General features: G+C 43.1%; 3 protein-coding genes across 7 annotated transcripts in view; all 3 read right to left on the reverse strand.

The window, feature by feature from the left end:
• Positions 1-707, reverse strand: part of kif13a (kinesin family member 13A) — a 96,464-nt gene extending 95,757 nt beyond the window's left edge. For all 5 annotated transcript variants that reach the window (XM_083760427.1, XM_083760429.1, XM_083760428.1 and 2 more), the window contains exon 1: positions 221-707. In XM_083760427.1, the coding sequence (XP_083616553.1) occupies positions 221-275 (55 nt within the window). In that variant the 5' untranslated portion in view covers positions 276-707. The remainder of the gene's footprint in view (positions 1-220) is intronic.
• A 292-nt stretch (positions 708-999) lies between these two features.
• LOC310855426 (E3 ubiquitin-protein ligase NHLRC1-like) lies at positions 1,000-3,268 on the reverse strand. Its single transcript, XM_083760431.1, has 2 exons — positions 3,236-3,268; positions 1,000-2,884 (listed from the first exon to the last, which is right to left on the reverse strand). Exons 1-2 carry the CDS (start codon positions 3,237-3,239, stop codon positions 1,578-1,580), a joined length of 1,311 nt encoding a protein of 436 aa, XP_083616557.1. The 5' UTR covers positions 3,240-3,268; the 3' UTR covers positions 1,000-1,577.
• Positions 3,269-4,317: 1,049 nt separating this feature from the next.
• ptdss1a (phosphatidylserine synthase 1a) lies at positions 4,318-27,795 on the reverse strand. Its single transcript, XM_083761104.1, is given in 14 exon segments — positions 4,318-6,788; positions 7,772-7,838; positions 11,019-11,087; positions 11,481-11,580; positions 14,008-14,073; positions 14,592-14,704; positions 17,941-18,082; positions 20,293-20,444; positions 23,041-23,053; positions 23,055-23,197; positions 24,616-24,740; positions 25,616-25,660; positions 26,360-26,451; positions 27,611-27,795. Coding segments are annotated over 14 exon segments (1,416 nt in total). The 5' UTR covers positions 27,793-27,795; the 3' UTR covers positions 4,318-6,681.
• Positions 27,796-27,952: the final 157 nt, after the last annotated feature.

The raw sequence follows: 27,952 nt of genomic DNA on the forward strand, positions 1-27,952 counted from the left end.
CCTTTAAAAGCTTGTGGTACAGATTTACCCCTCTAAACTTAACTAGCCTACTAATGTCTTATGGCCCATATTTCATGTCGCGGACTGGGATGATGTCTTTGAAAACTCCCCGAACGAAGAACGAAAATGTAGGATAAGGATAGCCTTCTTAATACTCAAATCAAAGGCCCATCAAGTGAAACTGGCAAGCATCATTGATGTTCACTGACTGTGCACTTACCTCTGCGGTTCATAGGCCGAACTCTCACTGCAACTTTTACCTTAGTATCCGACATTTTCGTCCACTTTAATGACTCCCACCCTTGCCTTGATTGTCTATATGCAAGCGAGCTATCAACGCGTATAGCTGTAGTCTGTCTGCGAAACCCCCCCGACGAGAAGCCCCAGATTTCTGCCGAGGGATCAAAGGCAGAACGCCCTAACGAAACAACCCCGAACACGTCCGGGCCTCGAGGACAAACGGTAAAAATGCGTTCATTGTCAGTATAATATCCATCCAAACGGGCTTCTCGTGCACATCCAACTGTGTATTCCAGCCCCAGACAGCATCCCAATAACCGCCATCTTCCACTGGGAGCTCCACTGCGTGCTAGTGTCCTCCTCTCTCCGACTGGACGGCTAGTGTGCCAAAGGGGGAAAAAAAATCTCCCGATGCGAACCGTAGCCTACTTGAGGGGAAACCCGTGTGGACGTTAAACTTAAAGACAGCCCAGTCCCAGCCTGTAACAAGTTCATGTTATGTATGTGGCTCCTACATCACAGCATAAACTATAAAGTAAACCAGTAAGTGGAACTTTTAATTAAGATTCATGCAGCATGCTCCATATCTCTCTCTCACACTCACACTCACACTCACACTCACACTCACACTCACACACACACACACACACACACACACACACACACACACACTCACACACACACACACACACACACACACACACACACACACACACACACACACACACACACACACACACACACACACAGACAGACACGTTCTTGTGTTAAATTATACTTTATTTTTCATAGAAATGACATGGCAGATGAGCAGCATTGTATAGAAGACTTATTCACTCATTTTGAAACTTGGCCACTGGCCAGCAGACAATTATTTGCACAGCCTATGATTAGGCTATATGCTTGATACCAGTAGGCTATAAACCATAATTACTGTACTGATAAATTATAAATATATCTGTATTTCATATGAAACACAACTGTACCACCCATATACCATATATTTCACCTACTCTCCTGTGCAAGTCATGTGGACGTGTCTTGCCTCGTCACATGTCCTATGAGTCTAGTAGACTCATAGTCTACACACATATCATATGTCATATTATGTGTCGTTATGTCAGGTATAGCATCACATTTAGCTGCAGTAAGTCCTGCCTGATTCATCCCTTGTAGCACAAAGGTGTTGCTTTTCCGTCAGTTAAGCAGTGGTTTTCAACCAGTGGTCATTGAGGGGGTTCCAGGTTTTCAAATGGTGGTCTGTGGTTCAAATGCCAAATAAGTAATGGGCCTTGATATATAAAAAAAAGTTGAAAACCACGGAACTAAAGCATACATCAGGCATAAGTCTTCACTGCATGATCACCGCCGTCTAAAATGGCGAGCGTGCAGCCTGGTGCTGTTGCCAATGCCACCAACCCAACCGGATGCACCAATGACTCTCTTACGAGGGGAACGAGTTCCTGCAGGCCACTCGGGATCTTTCCCAGACTCCAAACCATCCCCCGCTGGGAGTCGATCACGATCACGTCTCCTTCCCTGTCGAAAGCGGCCGCCGACATGCACAGCCACACCTTTGACCTCAGGCTCAGGCTAAAACTGTCGGTCTGGCAAAGTGGCCGGAAGTCTTTATCAAACACCGTCAACCTGGTGGGCTGGAGATGCTGCCCTGGAGGAGGAAGTGTGGCACCACCACCATCCAGATGTTCCACTACCACTACGTGGCCCGTCGCCCGGCAACAGGCCACCGCTCGGGGATGCTGCAGCTCGGTAAGGACGGCCTTGCTCGCCAGTGTTTCGCCGCGAGCGTAGTCCACTGTGACCTGCCACAGAGAGCCAGCCTGGGTGTCGGAGACCAGGATGTGCCCATAGACGTCTGTATCCACACCCCACGGCAGCCGGAAAGAGTCATTAACTGTCAACACGTGGCTTCCCCTAGAGGTGAAGACCTTCACCGCGCTTTCCCCTGCGTCGGTCACCACCACGTAACCGCTGGGGGTCACTGCCACATCCAGAGCGTAGCAGATTTCTCCGAGGCCTCGTCCCCTCCGCCCAAAACTGTGCAACTTCCTGCCTTGAGGACTGAAGACCACCAGCCTACGTTCTCCGTCGTGCACCACCACGGTCGTTCCCGATGAGCCGAACATGGCTATTCCCGTCGGGTTGATCAGCGTCCCCCAGCCACCAAATGCCGAGCACAGACGCAGAGCCCTGGAGCCCAGGCCCCCGGCCCAGCCGCTGCCTGCCTTGGCCCTGTGGGGGACAGGGGATCTGGGACAGCACTTGGACAGCAGCAGCTCCTGGAGGTCAGAGAGGGCACGGCACGGGGAGGTTGCGTCAACATCACACAGCCGCCGACAGAACGGGCACTCCAGCTTCCTCAGGAGAGGGTGTGACAGGGCACGGACGCATTCTAGGCAGAGCACATGGCCACAGGGATTAAGGTTCTGGGGCCTGCGCTCGCTCTGCTGAGAGCTGAACTTCTCAAAGCAGACCTTGCACTCCAGCAGGTTGACCTGGACTTCTCTGAGGGTCACTTCTTCTCTTGTTGGAGGGCTGTGAGTTGTGGATCCAGCAGTGTTAGCCATGGTAGACATATCCTTCACGTTACTGGCACTATGAGCATGACATGTGCTGCCGTCAGCTGAGAGAAAGACAGAGGAACAGATATGGAGAGAGACAGACAGACAGACAGAGAAAGAGAGAGAGAGAGCGAGAGAAAGCACTGTATTTACAATGTCTGTGACAGGGCCTCCTCCAGTAGGCCCCAGACGGTCATGTGACAGGAAGAGTTTGCATAAATATACTCCAAGGATCTTTGCTGCCCTCCCTTGGAAAAAAATGTGATGCACAGATTGAAATAGTTAAACTATAGCCCTTTTACCCCCCTCCTCCCCCCTCACGCCCCCATGACAGGACAGTAGCCCCTTTTGCCATGCAATCATTCAGAATAATTCTCAGTAAACTTCATCTGCATGTTAACTACATCACATACTCATCTATAGGTCTATGTCACACTCCCGACACATGATCCTCCTACTTAATGCCCCCCCCCCCCCTCCCCTCCCCTCCCCTCCAGAGAACATCAATAAACAGCTTCTTGAAATCAATCTTGTCGTAGGTCAGTTGCGAGGCAGCTATTTTAGTCTGTCATTTCCCTGGTGTGCAGACCGAGTGAAATGTGATGCCTCTGAATCGTAAGAGCAGCTCCGGAACCAGCCAATCCCACGTGGCTTTGCTGCTGCAGAGCGCTCTCCAGAGGTCAAACAAGGTGACTCCAGAGAGACTTCCAATTTTATGTGCAAAGTTGCAAACGGCTTTGTTGTTGACAATAACAGACTAACAAAAAGGTAAATGTGTAAATGCGATAGAAAAGTAATGGTGTTCTATTCAATAGGTTTAATGGTTACATTTCCAAACTGGAAACCGTATATAAAGCATGTACACCAAAACTATGTAAACAACGTTACAACTGTGCTGCTGAGTGATGCCACATGCTGAAGTCTTTCCATAGCTGTTGTCTATCGTTATCCAAGTCAGACACATGGAAATAACGTAACGTAGGTAACAGTGTCCCATTTAAACTGAGTGGCTATATTGTAGGCTGATCAATTCTGATGGTGTTCTGATTCATTGAAAATGGAGGACTAGGAGGACATTGTGCTTTTCTGGGCGTATCAATCCTCTTAGCAGACTCCCTTTCATGTCTTACTAAACCATGGAAGTCAATGTGTCTCTGGTCAGTGCATGTAACCTTGCACAAACTTGCAGTTTATGCATTATAGATATGTCATAGACAATAGACGTCATGGATCACCATGTCTGGGATCTACAGTACAGCCTCACAGTTCCCATGTGGATACCCAGATGAACCATTTTATAATTCTTGCTTTATTTAGACAGCATAGCGTCGTAGAGAGACAGAAAGTGAAAGGCAGACTGTGTGTGCTGCAGAAATTCAACTCCAGGCTCTGCCCATGTGAGTGATGCACTGTCCAGTCATCCACTGGTGTGTTTCAGTGTAGACTATTTTAATGAATAATCACTAATAAATAATAAAGACACGGCAAAACAATGTGAAGAGAAGGTGTAAAACATTGTAATATGTTTTGTTAATTCATTTCACAGTGAATTAAAAACAGCACAAGTTCTTATTTTTTCCAACAGCATTGTTTTGGCAAATGGAGATCCAGTGACAATGCACCATGACATAGTATGAAAGCACAGAGTCTTGGTCCATTCGACAGAGGAAGACACTGATCTGGATTGTCGGGGATCATGAGGGGCATTTGTGCCAAGATGACGACAACAAACCAGTGAAACAAACGCTAAAATATTTGGATTAATCACTGAGATCACAAGAATGAAAACGCACAACTCTAGATTTGGTTGAACACAACCCACAAAAAACAAAAACAAAAAACGTATGAATACAAAACCGGGGAGCACATGCATACAGGCACAAAGGGTGACATTTAAAACCATACGACTGTGAATAACATAAGAGTCGGCAATACTGGCTTCCTGATGTGAGAGACATTTGATTACTATGGTAACAAGTAGCCCAGCATCCTAGCAAATAAAACCACTAGTGGGTGATTTGACACAAACTGTAGGCATGCAAACTCCATGTAGGCATCAACAAGAACAGTTAAAAAAAACAAAACAAACCTGAAGCTAAGCGGTGCTGCCAGGCGATGCTTGAAGACATGCAGGCATCACTACTTACTGTAGTATAGTGTCCACTTGTTCATGTTAAGGTCCTGCAACATACTAATTGTGTGGAATGAATTACTTATACCATCATGCATGTTGTTAGCGTTGTAATGCAGAACTTCCATTAGTGCCCCTCAATCATTTCTCAAACTCAAAATGGTCACATCTTTTTCCATAATTAATGCCCTATTTCATACTTCGCCATGGCAGTGTCGTGCAAAATGTATAGCGAACATTGTGATGTGGCGCATTGTCAGCTTGCACATCTGCTATTTCTTTGAGATTTTGAAAAGGTTAATAGCTTGCCCAAAATAGAGACACCAGTTTAAAAGTGGTCAAGTCTATCTGTCGGCTATATGAATACTTAATCAATGGAAAGTTTTAACAAGAGCTTGTGAGTAAATAATAACCGAGTTGAAACCATTGGAACAGATTTTCTTTCCCCCATTCTCTGAAACGGTACGGTTTTGGACCTACAAGGATTCTGGCTCGACTATGATGATATTATACAGGTTGGACGTGTCTCGATTATCTGACCATCTGTTTTTACACTCTCAAGAGTTAAATCAACACCCAGAATTTCTGCTGTGTACGAACGCTTGCCCTCAGGGTGTTTAGATAGTTTAAAACAAACAAACAAAAACATGATAGCAGCCACAGATGTACAAACAAAGGAGTAAGAGTAAAAAAGAAATCACTCAATGTCACAATGACTCACAAAATACTCAAATCGTTAGAAATGTACAGTATCTGATAAAACACACCTCTACAGCTTGTACAGTGACGAGCAAGTTGTCGGAGATTTTACAAAAAAAAAGAAACAAAAAGTGCATCAACTGTGTGCTCGCTTTGATCCAGGTCAAAATGCAAACGTGTCCTTCCTTACCGAAGAGGGTTCGCACTTAATCCCCGTTCACATTCCTCTTTATTCAAGTCATATAAAAACACAAACGGTGAACACCTGTGGTGAATGCAAACAGAGGAGTGATGATAAACAATAGATTGTCCATCTAGTTTAGAGGGAACATGAGAGCCTTCCCCTGCTTATGAAGACTTATACTATACGTCGGTTCCTGTGATATAAGATCTGTGATATGCTGTGTACATAATAATATCTCTTCATATTTTGAAATGGAGTACGTACAGTAGTTTGACGTCAGGAGTGGACCTATGGCTAGTTCGAGCCAGATTCAAATGATATACTGTATCGTAGGATAATTGTAATTTGTAAATTACAGTTAACCAGCAATAATGAACAGGTATTCAAATCTCTGATGAGCAATACTGCATTGCCCTTTTTTCTGTATCAGTCATGTCGCACGGAGACACGCACGCACACACTGTGTAGTAACTTATTACTACACTGTAATAAGTGTGCCTGATCTAGACTTAGTCGTACGACGTTGGCCCACTCTGAAAATAGCCGAGCCACAAGATTAACGTGTCGCAATGTAGATATGCTATTCCCGGCACGGTACACTGACGTATGATGGAGTATAAAATAGACATAACAACAGTACCCTCCTTGAATACTGCATCCATAATAGCACTGCCATGAACCCGATACCATCCTTGTTGTCTGCAAGTCCCTCTGTTCATAGGGGAGTGTATTATAGTCTATTATAGTTAAAAATCCACCAGGATTCATTCTTGCCACTTCCCTTTCTGCCAGCTCCTTCGCTGGGTGGACAGGAAGACGGCCTGGCAGCCTCCGGGCGGCGCCACCTACTGGCTGTCCATGCCGTTGGCTTTACTCGTCTCTGAACTAGTCGCTCCTCCTCGCCGTCTAACCAGCAGGCCGTCGTCATCTTCCTCCGACTCCTCCTCTTCTCCTGAAAGACGTCAAAGAGGACATGGAAAATAAAAAAAACATGCATGCATTTGAGTAGGCATGTAACGAGATATCGTGTGCGTGTGTACATATTTTGGCGCTGCACTGCGGCGACATGGGCGTAAGGGCTACGCTTATGCGGGCCCTTTGTCTAAGACAAATTTCTTCCTCGGGAGACAAATAATAAAGAAACTTGAGAACCTTGAAATATATATCGATATAAACTGGTGACAATTTAAATCGATTTAATAAAAATCAAGTGTATGGCGATCTAAACAGCAGAGGGTGCAATAGAGTTAAACTCCCATTCTTGTTCAGCGGCCTACATCACACGTTGAAATGATAGAAAAAGTTTCCTGTCATTTGCTACAGTATCGAAACAAACCGTATTGTAAAAGAAAAATAATAAAATACTGGATTTGTGTAGGAGAAATAATTTAAAAACAAAAAGATGTTTCAGTCATTTGTCTGGCAAATAAATTCGTTTTTAAAAAATAGTGAAAAATCGTATCGCGAATATTGTGATTCGACTCATATCGTGAGTTGAGTGAATCGTTACATGCCTACATTTGAGGCCTACATGCTTTCGTTGTGAGGCAAAAGCAACATACGCAGGAGAGCGTGGCTGGGTAGGTACTAGAGAAAAGATACAAAAGAGAGAGTGGGTGGGTAGGTTAAGGTACTAGAGAAAAGGAATAACTGTAACAGAGCCGGATTCAAAACTAGGACGTCAAAACGTATGAGGCCAAATAATTGAAGGAGAACTTTGAAATGCAATGGGGAATATCTACAGTATGGAGACCAAAAATAAAAAAGTAAAATCTATATGTAAACACAAAGTCAACCACTAGGGGTCAGGCATTGAAAAGATAATGTGGTCGAATAACAATTGCCCACAAATAAAATAAAATAAAGGATTATGGCAGATGAACCTGTTCTTTTACATGGCTATTTTTCCACTGTAGATGATAAATGTAACTGTACCTTTAAATCCTTCCGACATGTAGTCACCAGACTCTGTGTAATTACTGTCCTCGCATTCTGAGAGTCTCTGTGAAAGAAGACACCACACACAACCCATTAGGACCTTACTGCATTAGAATCTCTCACACGCACACACACACACACACACACACACACACACACACACACACACACACACACACTACCTCGCTTGGTCCTTACAGTTATACAATAATCTAAGCATTTGCATTGATAATATGCCCCCCCCCCTCCCCCTTCTAAGATTGTGTAATGTTATTTTTGTAGTACAGTTCATGCTATATCAGTGGTTCATTCTCATATGTGTGAATGTATCCGTGGTTCATTCTCATTTGAAAAGTAAATTAAATGTTATCCGATATGGATGAAAAGCTTACCAAATGGTAGTCAGGTTTAGAAATAGCATCAATTTCTTAATATCAAAATCGGCATGTGTTCTAAACATTTGTCTGGCTCACAAGTGTGTGGTTCATCCAAATAATTCAGTGCAACGAAGGTGCAGATGTGTACAGTAGGACTCGCATACAGTGAAACAGAACACTGTACACAGTACAGAGGAATACGCCAGCAGCCTGACAATGATCGATGAGAGAACACAAGACTCGACCCTATCAGGGCGCCCTACCCGGTCTCCCTCTCAGCTTTCCTACTGTCTGCCTAAATAAAGAAAAGCATGCATAACCCGCCCACACCGACATCTCTCTGTTCCTGAGCTTCATATTGTGACCTTGAATTCCTTTTTGTACCCAAACGTTAACCACTTAATCCCAGTATACTTTGTGGACTGGGGTCCGCCATGGGTCTATCCTTGGCCCCGTACCTTTTTACCTCTACACCGAATCTCATGTTGAGAGCTAGTAGATCTGCAGATGAGAGCTTGAGCTAGTAGATCTGCAGTTGAGAGCTTGTACTGTAGATCAGCTATTTTTTGCCAAATTACTGCCTATTGTAACTGCTGCAATTATTCCTAATTTGTTTTGTATTTAAGTAATTTTGCTGCTCATGTTTGCTTATTCAATACAAGTTGTCCAAGTTGGACCGGAAGTGCCATTGTTTGGCTAATGTGGAACCTTTTATATGGCCGTCTGGTGTCAGGTAGACGGGAGACATGGTTGCACACCTGTCATTTGACAGTGTGATGCAGAAGTTCAAGTTTATGTGTCGCTGTGTTCATGGCCATGGCATGGGCACTAGTGATCTTCTCATTCCCTTATGCTTGTAGAGCAGCCAGTAAGGTATGTTGAATACTGTTTGCATGTTATTTTGGACTGTATTGTCTTTATTTCATTCATGCTTTATGCTGTGTTGTTTATGCCATGTTATACTAAGCATTTGTTTATGTTTTGTTGTTGTTTATCACTTCGACGTTGGTTTGTGTGCTTCACAATAAATCCATCAGTATGCAGAACAACTGACTCGTTTTTGGACAAGAGCAGAGGGAGTGATACCTATTATGACATGACCAGAATAAAAATGGTTCAAGTGGTTAATCATCTTCAGGATTAGCCTGGTTAATAAACCAGACTAATATCGCACGGACCGCGGGATATTAGTCTGGGGAGGCTCAGCTTGGATTTCATTTCCAGGGAAACATTTTCTCTTTGACGCAATTGGTCAGAGCTACTGTCAGTCAAAGGTCTCAAGCATTGAAAGTCACTGTACCAAAGCCCGCCCATATTGCATACCGTGTCCCGATTGGCCGCCCACATTCTCTGGTGTAGGAAATGGGCGTACAATTGAGCCTCTCCAGACCGAAATCCGCCGGCAGGCAATTTATTTTTGCCAACGGCTGATTCGGTCTGGTTTATTAACCAGGCTACTTCAGGATAGCGTACTGATCGTTCCATCAAGGTTTCTCCATCGGTTCTCAAGTTACTTTGTTCACAGACAGTAGTGATCATAACTGCCCACCTGCCTACCTGTCCGACTGAAATTAGGTCAATAATTACAGTTAACGGAAGACCTTTTGAACCGGATCCACTGACAGCAGTCAGTGGAGTCAGAGGGCCCGGGGTCAAACTGCCTACTCTCCAATATAACATGGTAAAATATGTGACTCTACTGGCTCGCAGACTGATGCTGTTGAATTGGAAGCAAGCACAGGTTCCGACTCACACTACACTTATGAAAGATGTTATGCACTATTTGCAATTGGAAAAGATAAAGTTTGAATTGAGAGGGAGTAAAGATAGATTTTACCAGACATGGCAACCCTTCATTGACTATTTCAATAGGTGCACGCTAACCCCTCCTACACAATAGATAACATAATCGAAAATTGGAAAGAAAAGGAAAAAAAAGGAACAGTGTTTTTTCTTTATTTTATTTTTTTCTAATTTAAAACGAAAAATGTCTGTAATTTAGTTGATTTACACTACAACAACGTGTTGGGAAAGTTTGAGAGCATGAGTGTCTGTCCTGTTGTCTTTGTTTTGTCTGTTCACATTTGTCATTGTTTAACTGTTTTTCACATTTATATATCTTTTTTATTATGTATTGTATGTGGAACATTTACATTACCTGTCATTATTTTTTTCATTTTATATAACTGAATTACTCATTATCATTGTCAATGATATTCTGAAGTTGTCATATACAAAAAATGCCTAATAAAAACAGTATTATTATTTATTTATTTACAGTTAACATAGTTCATATGTATGCTATATAGATATAGTATCCGTTGTGGGAAAAGCCCCTTTGAGTGTATGTTGACTGATCAGCCAAAAGGCCACACCCATCATGGGTAAAGTCGGTTGAGCTCCTATTTTAACTATAAATACTGGCCCAGGGGTGTAAGCTATAGCAGTTGTTAAAACAAACCACCTAAAACCAGTGTTACACAAACAATGGGTCGGACACATTTTTTTCATTGTTTATGGTTATATATGCAACACCCATTGCACCGCCTATATGTCTGTCTGCGTTTCTTTAATGCCCATACAAGAAGATTTCTGTATCGGTCTGTCTTTCTGTGTCGCTTTTATGCCCATATGTGGTGTATGGGCATACACAGAACAGCAGTAGATTGACGGCAGGTCACTGGGTTCGACCCTTTTATGTAAAGAAATGTCCTGGAGCAAGACACGTAATCCCCAACAGTTTCCCCCGTATGCTCACCAGAGAAATGTGGACGAGACAATATTCGATTCCCCTTTCCTTTTATAATTATTCATTCTGACAAAGGACACGACATCAGCCAAACTCTAAAGTCACTTGTTACTCGTACCTTTCCTCTTGGACCATAGTTCTCTGCGCACCACACCATTCCATACAGACACAGGAATGTTATTAAGGCCTGTGGAGGTGGAATGCAGATTCACAATTAGGGGAAGGATCAATAAAGGGACAAGTTCTCAATAATCTAAATTGGGACAAGCTCACACACACATTTTTTGTCATGTTTGTGTATTTGTGAAAGCACATCATCACTGCCGGGGAGACACCACTCATCGCCACGTTTCTTCTATTTATGGCTTTTAAAATGACCCCAAAATGTCATTATAACATGTGAATTATATCATATATCGTGCAATGAGGGTACCGTAACACCCCTACTTGTGTGACGAAATAATAACTTCAATGGATCCATTGGAACGTTTTCTTTTGTCCAGTTCCTGAAAGTAACCGTTCTGGACTTAGAGGGCTTTCCATCCGACAGCGGTGACGTGTGGGTCGGTACATAACTTACCACACACACGAGCCACAGAACCACATACAGAATCTGAGTCTTGGAGAACAGATCCTGTCCAAACTTCACACACGCCAAGGCCTCCAGGAAAGCAATGGCCCTGCACAACAACACAGGAGAAAAACACACCAAGGTCACACAAGCACACGCACACACACAACCACTAAACTACATGACTAACCTCCAAAGTGAGGAATGAAGTGACTAGTGCAAGTGCTCTCACACACACACGCGAGCGAACCCCCCCCCCTCCCCCACCAGGTATATTCTGGGCTCTTTAACTCACTCAGGTGGTGACATCAGTGAGGGAATGCGAGTGTTGCCGGGTGTGAGAAGACACATAAGTGTGACCTTGAGGGTACAATACAATCCAATGGATGTACACACAGCACAGGCAGACTGGCGTGGCACTATCTACAGAACATAACGTTTTTAAAGGGCTATGTCACAGCTGAAAGAAACTGCAATCACTCACTCTATTTTGAAAAACTATGTAGTCTGTGTGTTTGACTATGGTTTGACTGGATGGTTGAATTCCTACAATGACCATAATGCTTTGGTGCACATGTGGAGGGGAGACACCCCATGTGGGCTGTCTTACTCTGAGACAACATGTAGTCCAGGAAGGAAGTGAGACTGCAATATCATGACAAGTTTTTATCATGAAGATGGCGTCATGACAAAAATATCTAAAAACACATTATGATATTACACACATAAAAACCCCAGGAAAGTGTTTCTTGTGTCCTAAACATTAAAATAAGATCTGGTTGCGAAAACAGACGATCTATAAGCTCACAACGTCATCAATATGTGACACTTTGTGAGGCTGAATATCAGCAATTTTTGCATGACTCATGGCAGGTACAGTTAAGTGGATTACCTGAACAATATTGACTTACAATGGCTACGTTTACATGAGCAGTTAAATCCCCTTTTCATTCCGAATAGAAGTTCAATCCTATTAAACGTTGTTATGTAAACACCTACAAAAACTTGCATCCGAATGAAAACGCTCGATGCGATCTAAAAACCATTCCGATGTCACTGGCCGGATTACTCCGATGTTCAATGCGATTGAAAGAAAATTGGACTCATGTATGTATACACTGCTTCGGATGTAAATTCATTCTGGTCTTTCTGAGCATGCTCATTTCCATTGCGCTCCAACTCCAAGGCGCTCATAAGCCTCATATCCAAGGCGCGCTGAGGAGTTTGCACATAGAGCGCGTTATTTCGTGCATTTTGTGTGTGTGTGTGTGTGTGTGTGTGTGTGTGTGTGTTCAACGGTCTCTCTCTCACACTCTCTCTCTCTCAAAAATAACGAGCGACCCGATACAATAATAATCAGTGTGTTGCGTGCCCTGGCCGTGCTGTAGATAATAAAGTAGGCTACACATAAAAACGAGATGATCACCTTCCCAGCGGAGAAGGGGAGCCGCAGCAGGTGGGGAAAAAAAGACGGTAAACATAATATGTCCGTCCCTATCCAAGCAGCAGCCTCAAAACTACTGCGGAATGAAATTATGGGATTTCAAAGTGTCGTCTTTCGTCTGAAAGTCACAATGAATGAACTGCCTATATTTTATGTGTCCAACAGATGGCGTAGTTTCACGTGAATTAACATGTATCATGTCTTCTATCACTTCTCCATATAAACACTCATTCGGAATGACCATTTCCCATGTAAACTCGCGGCAAAAAACATTACATCGGATGTATTTTATTCGGAAGTATTTATTCGGAATGATCACCCTTCATGTAAACGTAGCCATTGAGTCAATATTGAACTACAGATAGCTTTTGTGGGTACATTAAAAAGCCTGGCTGACTCCTGTTCTGAGCCTGACGTTGCAGGTCAGTTGACAACCACTACAGAGCAGAGCCCCTGATTCTGCTCTCATCTATTCTACACCATCACTACCATAGACTTATATAAAGGCTAGATGACTCGTCCACGCTGCTGGCCAATGGAGAGCAACGTTGCCGCCGTTGACGTAATTTGCGCCAAATCTAATCCAATGGTTGGTTAAGCGCTGATGATGCAAATTTACATCATGTGGTCTTTACAGTGGTTTTTGATAGGTTGCGCACTTCACCAACGTACACATTCCTTCACCATATATGGCCCTTCCCCATATATAAGAATTTTTATACATGGCCATATCATTTCCTGTTGGTTCGTTCATCACCTAGATCTGCATATATTTAGCCGGCCAGCAACTCTACATCTGACCTCAAACCCTTAGATCTCCATATGTTGATCTGACCTCATCAAACCCTGTACACTCAAGACGCGCTCCATATATGGCCAGTAGAGAATTCATTCCATATGTTGATCTGACCCCCCATGGCAAAGCGTCAGCACTAGCCCAGCAGTCTGCCGTCACCCAGGCGGATGTGTGCATGCGACCTCGCTCGCTTCTCGCCCTCAGGGCGTCTTACTGGTAGATAGAATAATCGCTAAGAAAACAATGGATAGTTGCAGCAGAGTACATCAAATGGCAGGATGTAGGTCAGAACTTACCCAAACACCCAGCACTGTGTGCCAACTCTCTTACACTGGGTGTCTGTAAGGTACGCATAATACTGCCTAGAGCAAAGAAAGACAAAAATAATGCAAATGTTACAAAGTAACATTACTGGTTTGGCAGTAACAAGTGCAAAGTGTGTCGGCTGAAGCATATGGAACAAATAAAATGTACAAGAAGGAACAAAATTAAAAAAAAGACTATAATTATAATAACTATAATTAGACCACCACCAGTGGTCCTCGAGGGGGTTCCAGGTGGTCCCCAGCTAAATGATGGAGTTGACAACCAAATGCACCCTTATACTGTAGGTCTTAAACTCTTGAAATTAAACCAATTGGACACCATTTGGTTACATTGTATGCCCTCAAGAGTAAAATTATTGTTAATCATCTGCATTACTTAATTTAAAGAAGTCTACACAATTAGAGAATGTAGAAGAATTGTTATTTTGATCAACGTTTGGCAACAGCATGGAATTGTGGACACAATCTTATCCAATGACAGCATATCCAATGTTTTGGGTATGAGAGGCTAAATCTCATCAAGTGGGTGCAGGTGAGTGTGCGGTCGCTCATACCTCACTGTGGGAGCTGTGATGATTCCAACGAACAGGATGCGACAACAGGTGAGAGCGTGGCACGCAGGAAACACAAAGATGTGCTTCAGGAAGAACGTGTTCAACTCTGTGAGCTAGGAGAAAAAACAGAGACACAGACATAAGTAAGGTGTGTGTGTGTGTGTGTGTGTGTGTGTGTGTGTGTGTGTGTGAGTGAGAGACTTATAATTTAAAAAGCTTTCTTGATTCTGCTGCAGACAAAATAATAATTTAAAAAAAGGTAATAAATAAAATAAAATAAATAAACAGGTTCTCGGTTTGGCTCCTCCCTTTTCTTAGTCCACTTCCTCCCGGGTGCTTCTGTGTTTATTCTTACTAACAATACCACTACATGTTTAACGCAGTGGTGCTGACAGATTCTGCTGTTAGATTAGTATTATGCCCCCCCACCCCCACAGTCCCAGTTCCTGCCACATCATTGGATAATGGATAAGGAGGCATAGCAGTGCAGCTCGCTGCCTCGTTACTGCCTCATTTGGCCTGAAGCCTGGGAGAGGAGATAAATGTTGCTCACACTGACAGCACTCCACTATTCTCCTCCTGCTCACATGCTATACTGTACTTAACATTTTAGCTGGAAAAAACCCTCAAAAAGGTTGGTGACGTAGGACAATGTGCATATAATAAAAAGGGGATCTTTGAAAAACAAAGAAAATAAACGTTTCTAACAGTGTGCGGGTCCTTTTCTTTTTTTTTTTATTAGCATGAAAATAACAAAAACATTGCAAATCTACAAGCTCACCACACGAGTCAAAAGTATTTAGCCTCTCCATAGTGTTTGAGGGAGAGGGCGGGCTTGAGGGAGAGGATGTTTCTATTGCATCACCGAACAAAATGCCATGGGACTGCAAGAAGGTCCGCATTCATCACCATGGCAGCCAGTAATGCTGGGCAGATATCAGGGAGGAGGTGGGGTCTGGGAGAGATTTGGCAGCCCTATAGCAAGATCTCTCACCACCGGAGAGCAGTGTGAAAGCTGACCCAAACACGTCCGTGGTTTCGCATGGGCCATAAAGTGCATCTCAGAGTCGCTCGGCCAGCATGTTAAGACCTGAGGCTGATTCTTCGAATGCATTCTGTGCACATAAATACATACATACACATACATATATATATATATATATATATATAGCCGCGGACGCCAATCTGAAAATGTTTTGTGCCAGACTTTTGTGTTAAAAAAACTTTGTAATGTTAGAAAATAAGTAGGTGTACAAGCTTGCAGCGCTGAGCTTGTATATGTGCTATTTTTGAATAGCCAATGCTAAACTCTAAAAATGACACGCAGATACTTTCCGCTGATTCATATTTGACAAGCGCATCATGTCGCGCACTGAAAATAGTCCAGTCAAGTCAACTGTGCACTTATAGCGCACGTTGAACATTTAAAAACAACCGTCTTTGATAGTCGTTTGTCACGTACTCCGTCACAGAACCTGCGGCCCACAGACTTGGACGTTTCCCCCAAACAAGCAAATGAACCTTGGGGGACAGAGCCTTCAGTGTGGCAGCCCCCTCCTTGTGGAACTCTCTCCCAATGGCCATTCGCCCAGTGCTCCAACACTGGAATCTTTTAAGGCTGCCTTGAAGATACACCTACAGTACTCTCTCAGGCTTTGGTTGCGTGTCTGTTTGTTGGTTGTTCATTGTTTTTGTTAATGAAAAGGCGCCGCGAAAAAAACAAAATAAAAGGTGTAACGCAGAAACCTGTGGCCTGTAGAAAGATGGGCAAAGGACTAAAGCGCTGTATGAAATCAGTTACACAAGAGATCAACCACAAACAAGGACATACACAGGGGTGCACATTATTATTTTGGGCTAGTCCTCAAAGGAGCACCTGGAGATGTCGCTTGGTGCGCACAGCGGGGAGGGGGCCAGGGGGGGGGGGAGGCTACGGACGTTTCTACTCTGCCGCAACGTTACTTATGCTGCGTTCACACGGGTAGATGCAAAAGATACAAAGATGCAAAGCTACTACTACACAGAGTAGTAGTTGTTAAGCAGCAGGAGGACGTTTGTTAGCTGCTCAACCAGACAACCACTGTAATGTTTCAACACAGATACAACTAGATGAAGTGCCCCTCAGGGCACAGGTCTCCACCAGGGCAGGTCAGGTTGTGGCCTCCTGGTGGCGCTAATATAATAGGCTAATGTGAAAAGGGTGCCATTTCTTCTTACGCCTTGGATGGCAATTGGATGATTTCAGGCATTTTGTTCCAAAAATGTGTTTTGCAAAAATCCTCCTGTTGGTGGCGCTATAACAGAGCAATGTGAAAAGGGTGGGATATATTCCTCAGCCTAGTAAGAAAGTCTGTGAAAGATTTCACGTAAATTGCACGCTGCGTTCATGATTTGAGATAGTGTGTAATGATTTGCAGGATTTTTGGACAGAGTAATATAAAACAATGTGTTCTTCAAGTCGGCCTCCTGGTCACTTTTCAGTTCCAAAAACTGTCATGGCAGCTTGCTTGCTTACATCGAATAGTACTTCCTCTATCTGACTTATTCAAAATAAGAGCCACTTGTAATGATTAGTCAACACTAGTTTTATTTCTAAGTTCTACTTACAGGAGTCACAGGACGTTAGGAACGTTGAGTGCCTGGCTGACTGTCAGGAGAAGGATGGTCTAAATTCCTGTCTCAGCTGTTGGTATGCAAATGCGCCTGGCATGCCTTTGATCTGTCGCACCTCCAACATTTTCAAGATGCATGTGCACTGGTGCACCCTAACCCTGGACATACAGTACCCTTAGTCAGGCAACCCTTAGTGTCAATGCCTGATTGTGGAACTATTTATGTCTATTATGGATTTATGTGGTCCAAAAATAAACAAACAGTCTCTGCAATATTGTTGGGGAGATGGCTGTTTTGTTTAAGACAGTCAGTCACTAATATATGATAAATATTTTGTTTCTGGCAAAGATTTAACTATTTTGGCAGCAAAAAACTGTGAAATTACGTCAGCACATTTACCCCCCACAAAATAAGTTAATATGGTATCACAATCATTTTAACCATATTTTATATAGCCATATAGGCTATAGCAATTTTTGAATAAATAAATATTATAAAATGCTTTATCTCAGATTTTTTTCCCAGATTGCATTTTTTTTTTACTCAAATCTTTACTTCTGGGGGTCCGCAGCCAAATACATTTTGGGCGTCCTTGACATGAAACGGTTTGAGAAATTGAGCTCCATTCATATAGCAACATACATTTTTCAGAAAGCTCATAGCCGTAACGTATCGTGTTGTGAATTAATCCCCCTTAAGACGCATAGAGTGGATTCTCGGCCCCTCTCGTCCTCACCTGCCAGATGATCATGAACAGATACACTCCCATCATGCGCTGCAGGGAAGACTTGGGATCGAACCAGCGCACGTATGTCCAGCTGGCAGGGGTGAACTGCAGTGCCGCTCTCTTGATCTTTCCCGTCGTGGTGTGGATGTCCCTAGATGAGATCAGATTCTTTATTGACCCCATATTACTATTCACGTACAGTCATCATGGGCATAAAGACAATACAATAGTATGTGGTAGTGCATTAGAGGGTGTAAAGATACAGTAGGTACAGCATTGGATTTCGTTGCAGGAAATAACTAAAAAAATCGAAAACTGGAATTGAAAACATCCCCAGCTAAATTAGTTCATATAGCACCACAATCATTTTAACCACGTTTAGGCTATATATGTTGGCCATTAAAAGAAACTGCAGATCTACAAGATCATATTGCGTCACTTTGCGATGCTATTTTTGAAATTGTTTGAAAAAGTTAAAGTTAAAATAAATCACCCAAACCTGCTGGGCATCTGCTACGTCTTTATTCTGAATTATCCATGGGCATAATTATGCCTAAATTGTATGTAGTTATAAAAGGACAGTGACAGTAGAAGAGAAGGGTCATGGGAGAGAGGACTACAGACAGTAGAAGAGAAGGGTCATGGGAGAGAGGACTACAGACAGCAACATAATACTTGGTACAGTAGGCTGGTACGGCGGGCAAAACATGGACAGAAAATACCAAAACATAAATTATTTAATGCATTCCACCCCGTCTCTGAGCACCACCTTGGATTAGGTTGCAAAATGGAATTGACCCATTTGGCAATCCTCCATTGATTAAGAACAAAAGAGTGGGTGTGGGCAGCCAACTCCCATTTTATTTATGCCTTTAGACAGTTTAGGGTGCTTCGAGCATTTGCTCCAGGGACACCCGGACCTAACCCACATTCACACACCAATGGTAGCAAGCTACCAAGCGAGGCACCAACCGACTCATTGGAGGAAATGTGGGATTCAGTGTCTTGCCGAAGGACACTTCCGAGATATGGACAGGAGGAGCCGGGACTCGAACCGCCGACCCACGGATCATTGGATGACCTGCTTTATTATAAAAAATAGCAGATCTAGCTTGTAGATCGGCTATTTTCACTAATTTGTTTTCAAATGTATGTAATATCTTTCATTTCTTCATGAATTACTGAAAGAAAATCATTGAATTTTGTTTGTAATTCAAGAAATGTTTAGCTTTTTTGGTAATGTTATTTGAAAATGTTTTGAAATAATAATTAAAAACAAAAATGTAAGAAACCAAAAATAAAAGGGACCCATACAAATGGGTCACGACCCACGCTAACGGCGGGGCTTCACCGGGCGTGTTGCGTCTCCGTCGCGTGCGTCAAAAAACGAACCAGGGCAATTTGAATGCAGTCACGCAACGCAACGCGGGCAGTGGAGCCACCCTTCATTGATTAATAAGGGAACATTCCCTGACTGTGACGGAGACGCGACGCTGACGTGCGCGGTGGAGCCCCGGTGTTAGGCACTGGACCTTAGCGTGTTTCCAGTTACAATCTGCTGCTGCTGAGCCAATCAAATTAAGCCATGTGAAAATGAACTGGAACAGGAAACAGTAGTGCCGTATTCCAAAAACTGGAACTACGGTTGAGCTTTACGAGTCCCTCTGGATAAGAGCACCAGATAATAGTAAAAATATGAATGTAGGCACCATTAATTATTGCCATTTGTATTCACAATCAGTATGTACACATTGAATAGTTTTAAATCCTGCTAGCGTCAGGGTTCTTGTTCTTGGTTGGTTAGTCAAGCTCGAGTTATACTTGGTGGCACATTGTGTCACGTGCCAGAAATAGCCAGTCTACAAGCTCACAACGCTTATGTTCGGTGCACAACATATCTTGGGACACTACTTGCTGAATTGCAATTGAATGAGAATGACCCCTGCTGATATTGGTGTCTTCGTGACCTTTCCTTTAGACTTAGGCCAAATGTCCACTTCTTGTACACAAGATCTCAAAATCTAGATTGCCATGATAGTCACAGAGCGCATTCATCCTGACCAAAGCCTTTCCTCGAGCACCGTCCTTAGATTAAAACTTTCAAATTGCATACACGATATTTCAAAATGGAACGGCGAGATTGCCCATGAAACGTGCTGCTCTCTGGAAGGTGAATCCCAACTATTTGTCTCCAACAACAACTTCAGGCATAGCTAAATGGTTAGAGCGCCTGCCTGGGACACACGGTCCCAGATGCGATAGGCGATAGCAGCAATATAACGTGTTAAGTGACCCCGAGCAAGACACTTAACCTCTAGATACTCCCCCCTGCGCGTTCCAGTGTAAACATTTGGTACATACTTGATACTGGCCCAGTGGTAGGTCCTCATCTCTAGGAAGCGGCAGACGGTCATGCCCATCCAGATGCCTCCTCCGTTACACAGCAGGATGTCCAGGATAATCTGGTCCCACCAGCACTCGGCGAAGTTTGGCAGCAGATGCATGAAGAAAAGCTACGGATGGAACGGACCACCAACGGAAACCCATTAAGACCTGGAACGCATCTGTGTCACCTTAGTTTTTAACCACATTAAACATTATTTTAAAATGTAGCTGTTCTACAAGCTTGATCTGCTATTTTGTTTTAATCTTGACGATTAGTGCAAATCTTTGAATATGAATTATATTCTTTCACAGTAAATGTTTTCATCTCAAATATTGCTTCTGGGGGGTCCCTGGAACAACATATTTTCAGTCCGTGGCCAAATACAGATAATTCTGGGGGTCCTTGACATGAAATGGTTTGAGCACCACTGATAAGTTATTTTAGAAGACATTTTCTAGTATCAGGTCCTCAGTTCTTAACGGGTAAAAAAAAAAAAGAATAGGAGAGTTTTTATTCTAGGAAGAGAAGCTGTTCCAGTCCAGACACTATGAGGACTTGTGCTCCAGAATTTTAATTACAGTGCCAGTGTTACTTTAATTCTTCTGGGAAGAATGGACGTCGGGACGACCCAGCAGTTGATGTAATTACATATTACCTCCTAATTTAACTTGAATTGGTGTGTGTGTGTGTGTGTGTGTGTGTGTGTGTGTGTGTGTGTGTGTGTGTGTGTGTGTGTGTGCATGTGCGTGCGTGTGTCTGTGTGTGTGTTCGCGCGCAAGAGAGAGAGAGAGGCGGCAAGAGAGATTTCTTATGACCACCAATGATTGAGCTTCTGAATGCTTTCATAATACAAATGGTTCTTTTCCCATGGAAATATGTATATTAAATGCTCAAACACAGAATGGCATTGGTACAGACACAAGTGTTGCACAGACGAGCAACACTTCCTATCATACAAAAAATGTGGGGCCAACAGCCATCCACCCGCAATGTCGGTAAAATACATTTATAACTAGAAAAAGTGCCCTTCTGGGCACAGGTCTCCACCAGGATTTCTTCCTCAGCCTAGTGGGAATAAGCGTGCACAGTTTCATCGCAATCGGACGCTGCGTTGAGGAGTTGTGGCGATTTGTACAAAGCGGGCTACTCCTGAAAACTGTAGGAGCCAATCGTGGCCAATCAGGATGGAATATGAGAAATCAAACAAACCTGTCTTGATCACATGACTATGGAGATCATGTGTACCGATTTGCGTGAGATGTGGATAAAAAGGAGTAATAATAGAAAATGTGTTTTACATATGTCGGCCTCCTGGTGGCGCTATAAAGAGCAGATGTGAAAACTTCCAGGCAAAGGTTTTTCCTTGGCCTCTAGGGAGTTGGCATACAAAGTTATCCACAGATCCGTGCAGTTAGAGGTAAAAACACTTTTCGGCCAGTTATAGCGCCACCTTGAGGCTGAGTTGAAATTGTTCATGTGGCATTTCGTCCTCGGCCTAGTGGGAATGTGGGTGCACAATTTCACGGAAATCACGCGATGTGTTCATGATTTGCATCATTTTGTTTGAAACTGAGCACTCCTGTGAACTTTGGAAGCCAATCTTAACCAATCAGGATGGAGTGTGAGAAATGTGAAAGACCGGTTTCGTTGAATGGCTCTAGAGAGACTGTGTACCAATTTGCGTGATGTTTGGACAAAATCTGTAGGTGTACTGTGCAAAAACTTGTTTTGCACAAAGCGGCCTCCTGGTGGCGCTATAACAGGCCGTTCTGGAAAGTTTGGGGCAGAGGTTCATCGTTGGCATCCAGGGAGTGTGTGTGCAAAATTTGGCATCGACCGGGTTAACGGTGGCCGAGATTAGCTGCTCACGTACGGACACACACACACACACACACACACACACACACACGGACGGACGGAGTGCAAAACATACTCTCCCCCCATGCCTTCGGCCTGGTGGAGACAATTACATACAGAGATGCAAGACAGTTGAGTTGACCAAAGTTTGGCGGAGCCCAGTGGTGGCTGCTGCTAGCCTGCCTTAAGAATGAACGGGTGATCTGGCAGCTGCAACTGATCGCCATTTAAAAAAACACCCTTAAATATCTTTGCCTCGCTTCTGATTTTACGACATGAATAACATGCAATACTACCAAAAAGGTAGGGAAAGCCAATAAGAAAGAGCAACTTCTCCGACATATAATATTGCAAATATGCTTTGAATGAAATGATGTCCCTTGGAAATATTTGTAGGCATTTGTCACAGTCGAGTCGATGTATGCCTTTACAAAATATTATATGGTCAGAGATTATTTGTTAGTTTGTTAGCTACACATAAAGGAGAGGTTAAAATGCCAGACATGAGATTTCAGCGGTGGGTACGCACACACCAACGACGGATATATGCCGACAGTTTAAATCAGCACAAGACCATCTCTTGGTCCACGCTATTTTGATAAAATGAGTGCCATTGTGAGCTTGGACACAACTTGAAACTGGGACAATAACCGTTCCAAAAAGGGACGTCTGGTCACTGTGTGTGTGTGTGTGTGTGTGTGTGTGTGTGTGTGTGTGTGTGTGTGTGTGTGTGTGTGTGTGTGTGTGTGTGTGTGTGTGTGTAAAATGAGTGCCATTGTGAGCTTGGACACAACTTGAAACTGGGACAACAACCGTTCCAAAAAGGGACGTCTGGTCACTGTGTGTGTGTGTGTGTGTGTGTGTACCTCAGTGAGCTCCAGTAATACTGATGGTCCAGCAGAGTCCATAGCTGCGGATGAGCAGGGCCTTCATACCCCAGCCCCAGAAGTGGCTGAACGCAAAGATGTCAAAGTGGCTCACGATTCTCTCCCACGTGATCACGTGGCAGTTCACCGCATACTCCTGCACGGGGTGTGGTAGAAATATTTAAACACATGAACCCTAGCGTAAACACTCAGCGAAAGCAGCCGATCTACAGGTTGCGATGCGTCATGATTAGTTTGTAGATTTGCCATTTTCTGCAAATGTATTTAGTGTAAAATGACAGAAAGGAGGGGGCCTACAAAGGCCTACAAAGGGGGCCTACAAACCCTTTGGGGTTCTTGTTGTCATGTACAGTATATAGCTAAATAACATTTTAGAATATTTGAATTTTTTCAGAAACCTTTCAGAAATCTTTTCCAATACAGAACAACTCTACAACTAAGTATACTTTTTAAGTGGTTAGATGGCAATACTGAATATTATTGCTTTATATATAATAACTACTAATACAACATTAGGCAACATGTGTCAACATGATGTGACCTCTAAGATAGACCCACTTAGCTAGCATGTTCTGGTCAGCTGGTCAAGAGCTTAATAAAAGGCATGATGGTAAATTCAGAACAAAAGAAACAATATTTAGCCAGAGGGCTATCTTGAGTAAGAAGATCACAGCCACGGCTCATGGAAAGAATAAATTCATGACAGTCTAAAACAGATGGAAGCCTTGGAAGGAATGAATGAAATAATTAGACATAATATTTTCATGTTTCCACTGACAAGGGAAAGGCAGATGAATTTCAGACAAAACGTATTCAACGATTACATTGAGGTTACTGGACCACAATGCGAGAAGCATTATAAAGGGTAGTTGGGGGTGTGAGGGATGGGCGTCCTCGTGGGACAGCCTGTTAGTATTCAAAGCACATGCATGCAGGCATAGACTGAGTCATGGGTTTGACTCCAGTTTATGATCTCTGTCACATGTCAACCGCATGTCTTGTCCTTCCCTCACTGTTTTGTCTCATAACAACATGAATCATAGCCGTACCCAATTCTGTGGGAACATTCACTACAAATAGCCAATTTATAAGCTCACAGTGCAAAGCAACGCAACGTGTTGTGAGATTGTGGATCGCCGATTTCCGGCAAATCAGAGCGGACTAAGTACAGAGCTGACCGGGTTCAAGTTGGCCAAGTATATAGGGTTAATGTGGTTTCACCAACAAAGGTTTACGATTTAAAATGTTACAATTTTATAAAATCGATCAGCACATTACAGTCCCCAAACACGTTTTTAAAATAAATTAAATATATTGGGGTTCTGTCAGCTTAGAGCTCATGCAAGACCTGATTAATTTATTTATATTATTATTTCTACAATTGCTACAAATGAAGTTGAAGCCTGAAGCGTAAATTTAGGTCTGATAATGTGCCAGTTTAAATCATGAATTCTTCCATTTTCCAAGGCAAACATTTGTTCAATATTTCAGCCAACTTAAGATGGAGGTGCCCATAATGTTTAGGTGCCCACTGGAGCTGTATGCCCCGCTCACCATGACATCTGCTTCCCGCTTGGCGTAGCGCAGGTTGGGGTCCAGCCAGTACATGACACGCTTGACTTGGTCCCAGTTCAGGAAGATGATGAAAACCAGGAAGAGGAAGTAGAGAACACTTAGCCCTGTAACGGCACAAAGAGATGAGCTCACATGAGTCAAGTCAAGTCAATTTTTATTTATAAAGCACATAAAAAAACGGCCAATAGCCGACCAAAGTGCTAGTGTACACCAAGAGAAAAAGCAAGTAACTACAGATTGCACAATATAAAATATCACATATTATACAACACATCATGGTTATAAAAAACAGGGCAGCAAATACACTTAAATAAGGGCATCAAATACAATAAGAATTAAGGCGTGTTTTCAGGTCTGCTTTTAAACCCGTCTAAAGAGGGTGCAGATGTAATCGATAACGGTAGGTTGTTCCACAGATTCGGAGCGGCGACCGAAAAGGCTCGGTCACCTTTTGACTTGAGCTTAGTACGTGGAACCTTGAGGAACCCCTGATCAGTTGGTCTAGGGTTTTCCCGGGGAGGAAGCAACTCACAGATGTATGGTGGTGTCAGCCCATGGTGGGCTGGCACCATGGGCATGAAAGATCACCTTTTCGGTTTCAGTTGATTTTGAGAGGATTACATTTTCCCTTTTCGGTTTCAGTTGATTTTGAGAGGATTACATTTTCCCTTTTCGGTTTCAGTTTCAGTTGATTTTAAGAGGATTACATTTTCCCCTTTCATTTCTTCTATTGTTACAGCATGTTTTCCTTTCTTCCTGTTGTTGTTACAACATGGATTATTATAGTACGATGATGAGAAACTAAAACACCTGAGTTATGAGTGCACAAACGGTCTCTTTAACCACTCAAACCCTATATAACTGTATGTTAAATTGACAAAATGTACATTGTCTATTTTCTAAGAATGTTTGCCTATTTTTGCCAAACACTAACCTTGTATGACATGTCCAGAATAGGAGCAACACTAGTAGTACTCACCAAAAACGATCCGCCATATTGCTGGATGAGGTCTTGTGAAGGGACCTAGTGGGAATTGCATTTAATATGAAGATAGAATTTTTGTCCGAATTTTATTGAGAGGATGGCCCCTTCAGATGCAGCATCTCGTTTTAGAGGGGGTCCTAAGTAAAACATTACATACAATACAAATACACAATTTGTATACAAATACACATAGGTAAAACATTACATTAAAGTACAAATACACACACGTACAGGTACAGTACGGTTAGCTCACCATCTCCCACCCACGCCCTTAACTAATTTTAAACAGAACAGAGAAAACAGCACTATGAGCTGTATCAAAGTTAGAAATAGATGTAAATGCAAGCAGTATTAAAAGCAGGAACAGGTTACAGATGTCAATAAAAGTCCTGAATGTCACTGTGTGTGAGTGCATGGGCTGTGTACATGTATGACACAAGCACTCTTTCCTGTTATAAATAATGTTTAAACCCTAACTCATCTCTCATTCATTTACCCTGACACATACAAGCAAACATGGACACTTTTGTTTTAGAATTTGTGTAGATACTCGAGTATGTCTTTGCCCGCAGACCACTGTTTAAGAATGCAATGTACCAGGGAGGGACCCCCATTTAATTATTCAAAGTCATGCATATTTCGTATGCATTATTGTATATTTTCCTACAGTTTCCCTGTAATGTCACATAGTGCTATACATAAGATATTAATATGGCTTATGCATGGCTTCCTACCCACCGTTGGGAAATGCCAGGACACTTATAACGAGGAAGAAGGAGATGACGAGGATGATACCCACCCACAAGTTGTTGTCAGGATTCCCATCGTCTCTACACAAAAGCACAGGTTGAAAAAGACATGTAAATGTGCATTTTCACACAACATTCGATTTCAGAACTAGGCATACCAAAAGAAAGAACTCCTGCACACATTCTTCAAATGCCAGCAAAATAGTTATTGGGAATACAACATTTTTGTTTATTAGACCTTCAGGTTATCTCAAGGTAACTAGGTACCATATTTGTCCGTGATAAACTATAAAGGAAACAGCAGTAAGCAAGCTCATCTTCAATATTGCAACTAAAGGGAGAGTTATTTTAATATCCAATAGTGACTAATTCCAGTTATTCTTCTTTGGTGTTCTACAGCCACATTACTGCCCTTTTCTCAAGTTTAAGTTGGTAAATAACAGAAAAACCTCAAAGTATTAAAACTACTTAAATACCCACACTAAATACCTACACTCCCTGCATTCGGAGGACTTGGAGTTCCTACTCCTCCTCCCTCAAAGTATCTACTTCCTCTCCTGACACTGCAACATCCACAATGTTAAGAAACATTTTGGTTGCATCCGCAATGGCTATAATCGTATCTCACACACACACACACACACACACACACACACACACACACAGACGACGACGAAAACGAACCATGTCCAGGAATAACACAGACCTAACCTTGTGTCCTACTGTCCCTATGCCAATTTGACAATCTAATTTCCTGTGGTCGTTTCTTCAACAATGACAATAACTACGGCACCAATAACATGTGTTCATGATGTGTGTTGTCGGTGAGAGTTCGTGGAGAGAGACCAGACCACCACCCTGAGATGTCTAGATCAGTGGTTATCAAAGTGGGGTACACTACACTCCAGCCAGGGGCCCGTGGGGGTTCCTTGAGGGGGGGGGGGGGTTCTAACTAACTGGACCCCTACAGGTCTGACGGTCTGTAACTCGAGTGTACAAATAATAATGGAACGTAATTGTCCTTGAATTTAAAAAGGTTGGACAACCAGTGGTCTAGCAGCAGCTAGGGCACCACGACCGACCAGGTTTAAATAATACTGCCTTGTCCTGTTGTCCACAAAAACAGAGAGCAGCAGCAGCATCCTCTTTCTGCTGCTGCTGCCTGTCGTCCGTTAGCTCAACGCTAGCCTGCGTTATTTATTGTGATGTCGCCTTCCGTCCGTCCGACTGACTCACTCACCGTGTAAACGCAAAATACATCAAGCCGAGCACCGTGCATGTCAGCAGCGTGATGGTGTGCGGCTTATAGAAGAAGTCCAGCGTGATGTCCTCGACCTGCTGCTCGTTCACCATTCGGAAATGCATCCTGTAGTTGACATCATCTTTGCTCAGGGTATGTGATCTGCTGTAAACGGACGCCATCGTTGCCCGTCCGGAGTATGACACCCCCCCCCCCATTGCGGCCCCTCCCCCTCCCGGCCAGGAGCGTCAAGTCACACGCCGCTGGCCAACAAACCAAGCGGAAAGTCTCCTGTTTCTTCGAAATAAGAGTCATATTTGGTTAGTTGTAAAAATAGTACAG

The sequence above is a fragment of the Protomyctophum parallelum genome, assembly GCF_964188405.1.
Source record: "Protomyctophum parallelum genome assembly, chromosome: 3".
In the NCBI taxonomy this organism is placed as follows: domain Eukaryota; kingdom Metazoa; phylum Chordata; class Actinopteri; order Myctophiformes; family Myctophidae; genus Protomyctophum; species Protomyctophum parallelum.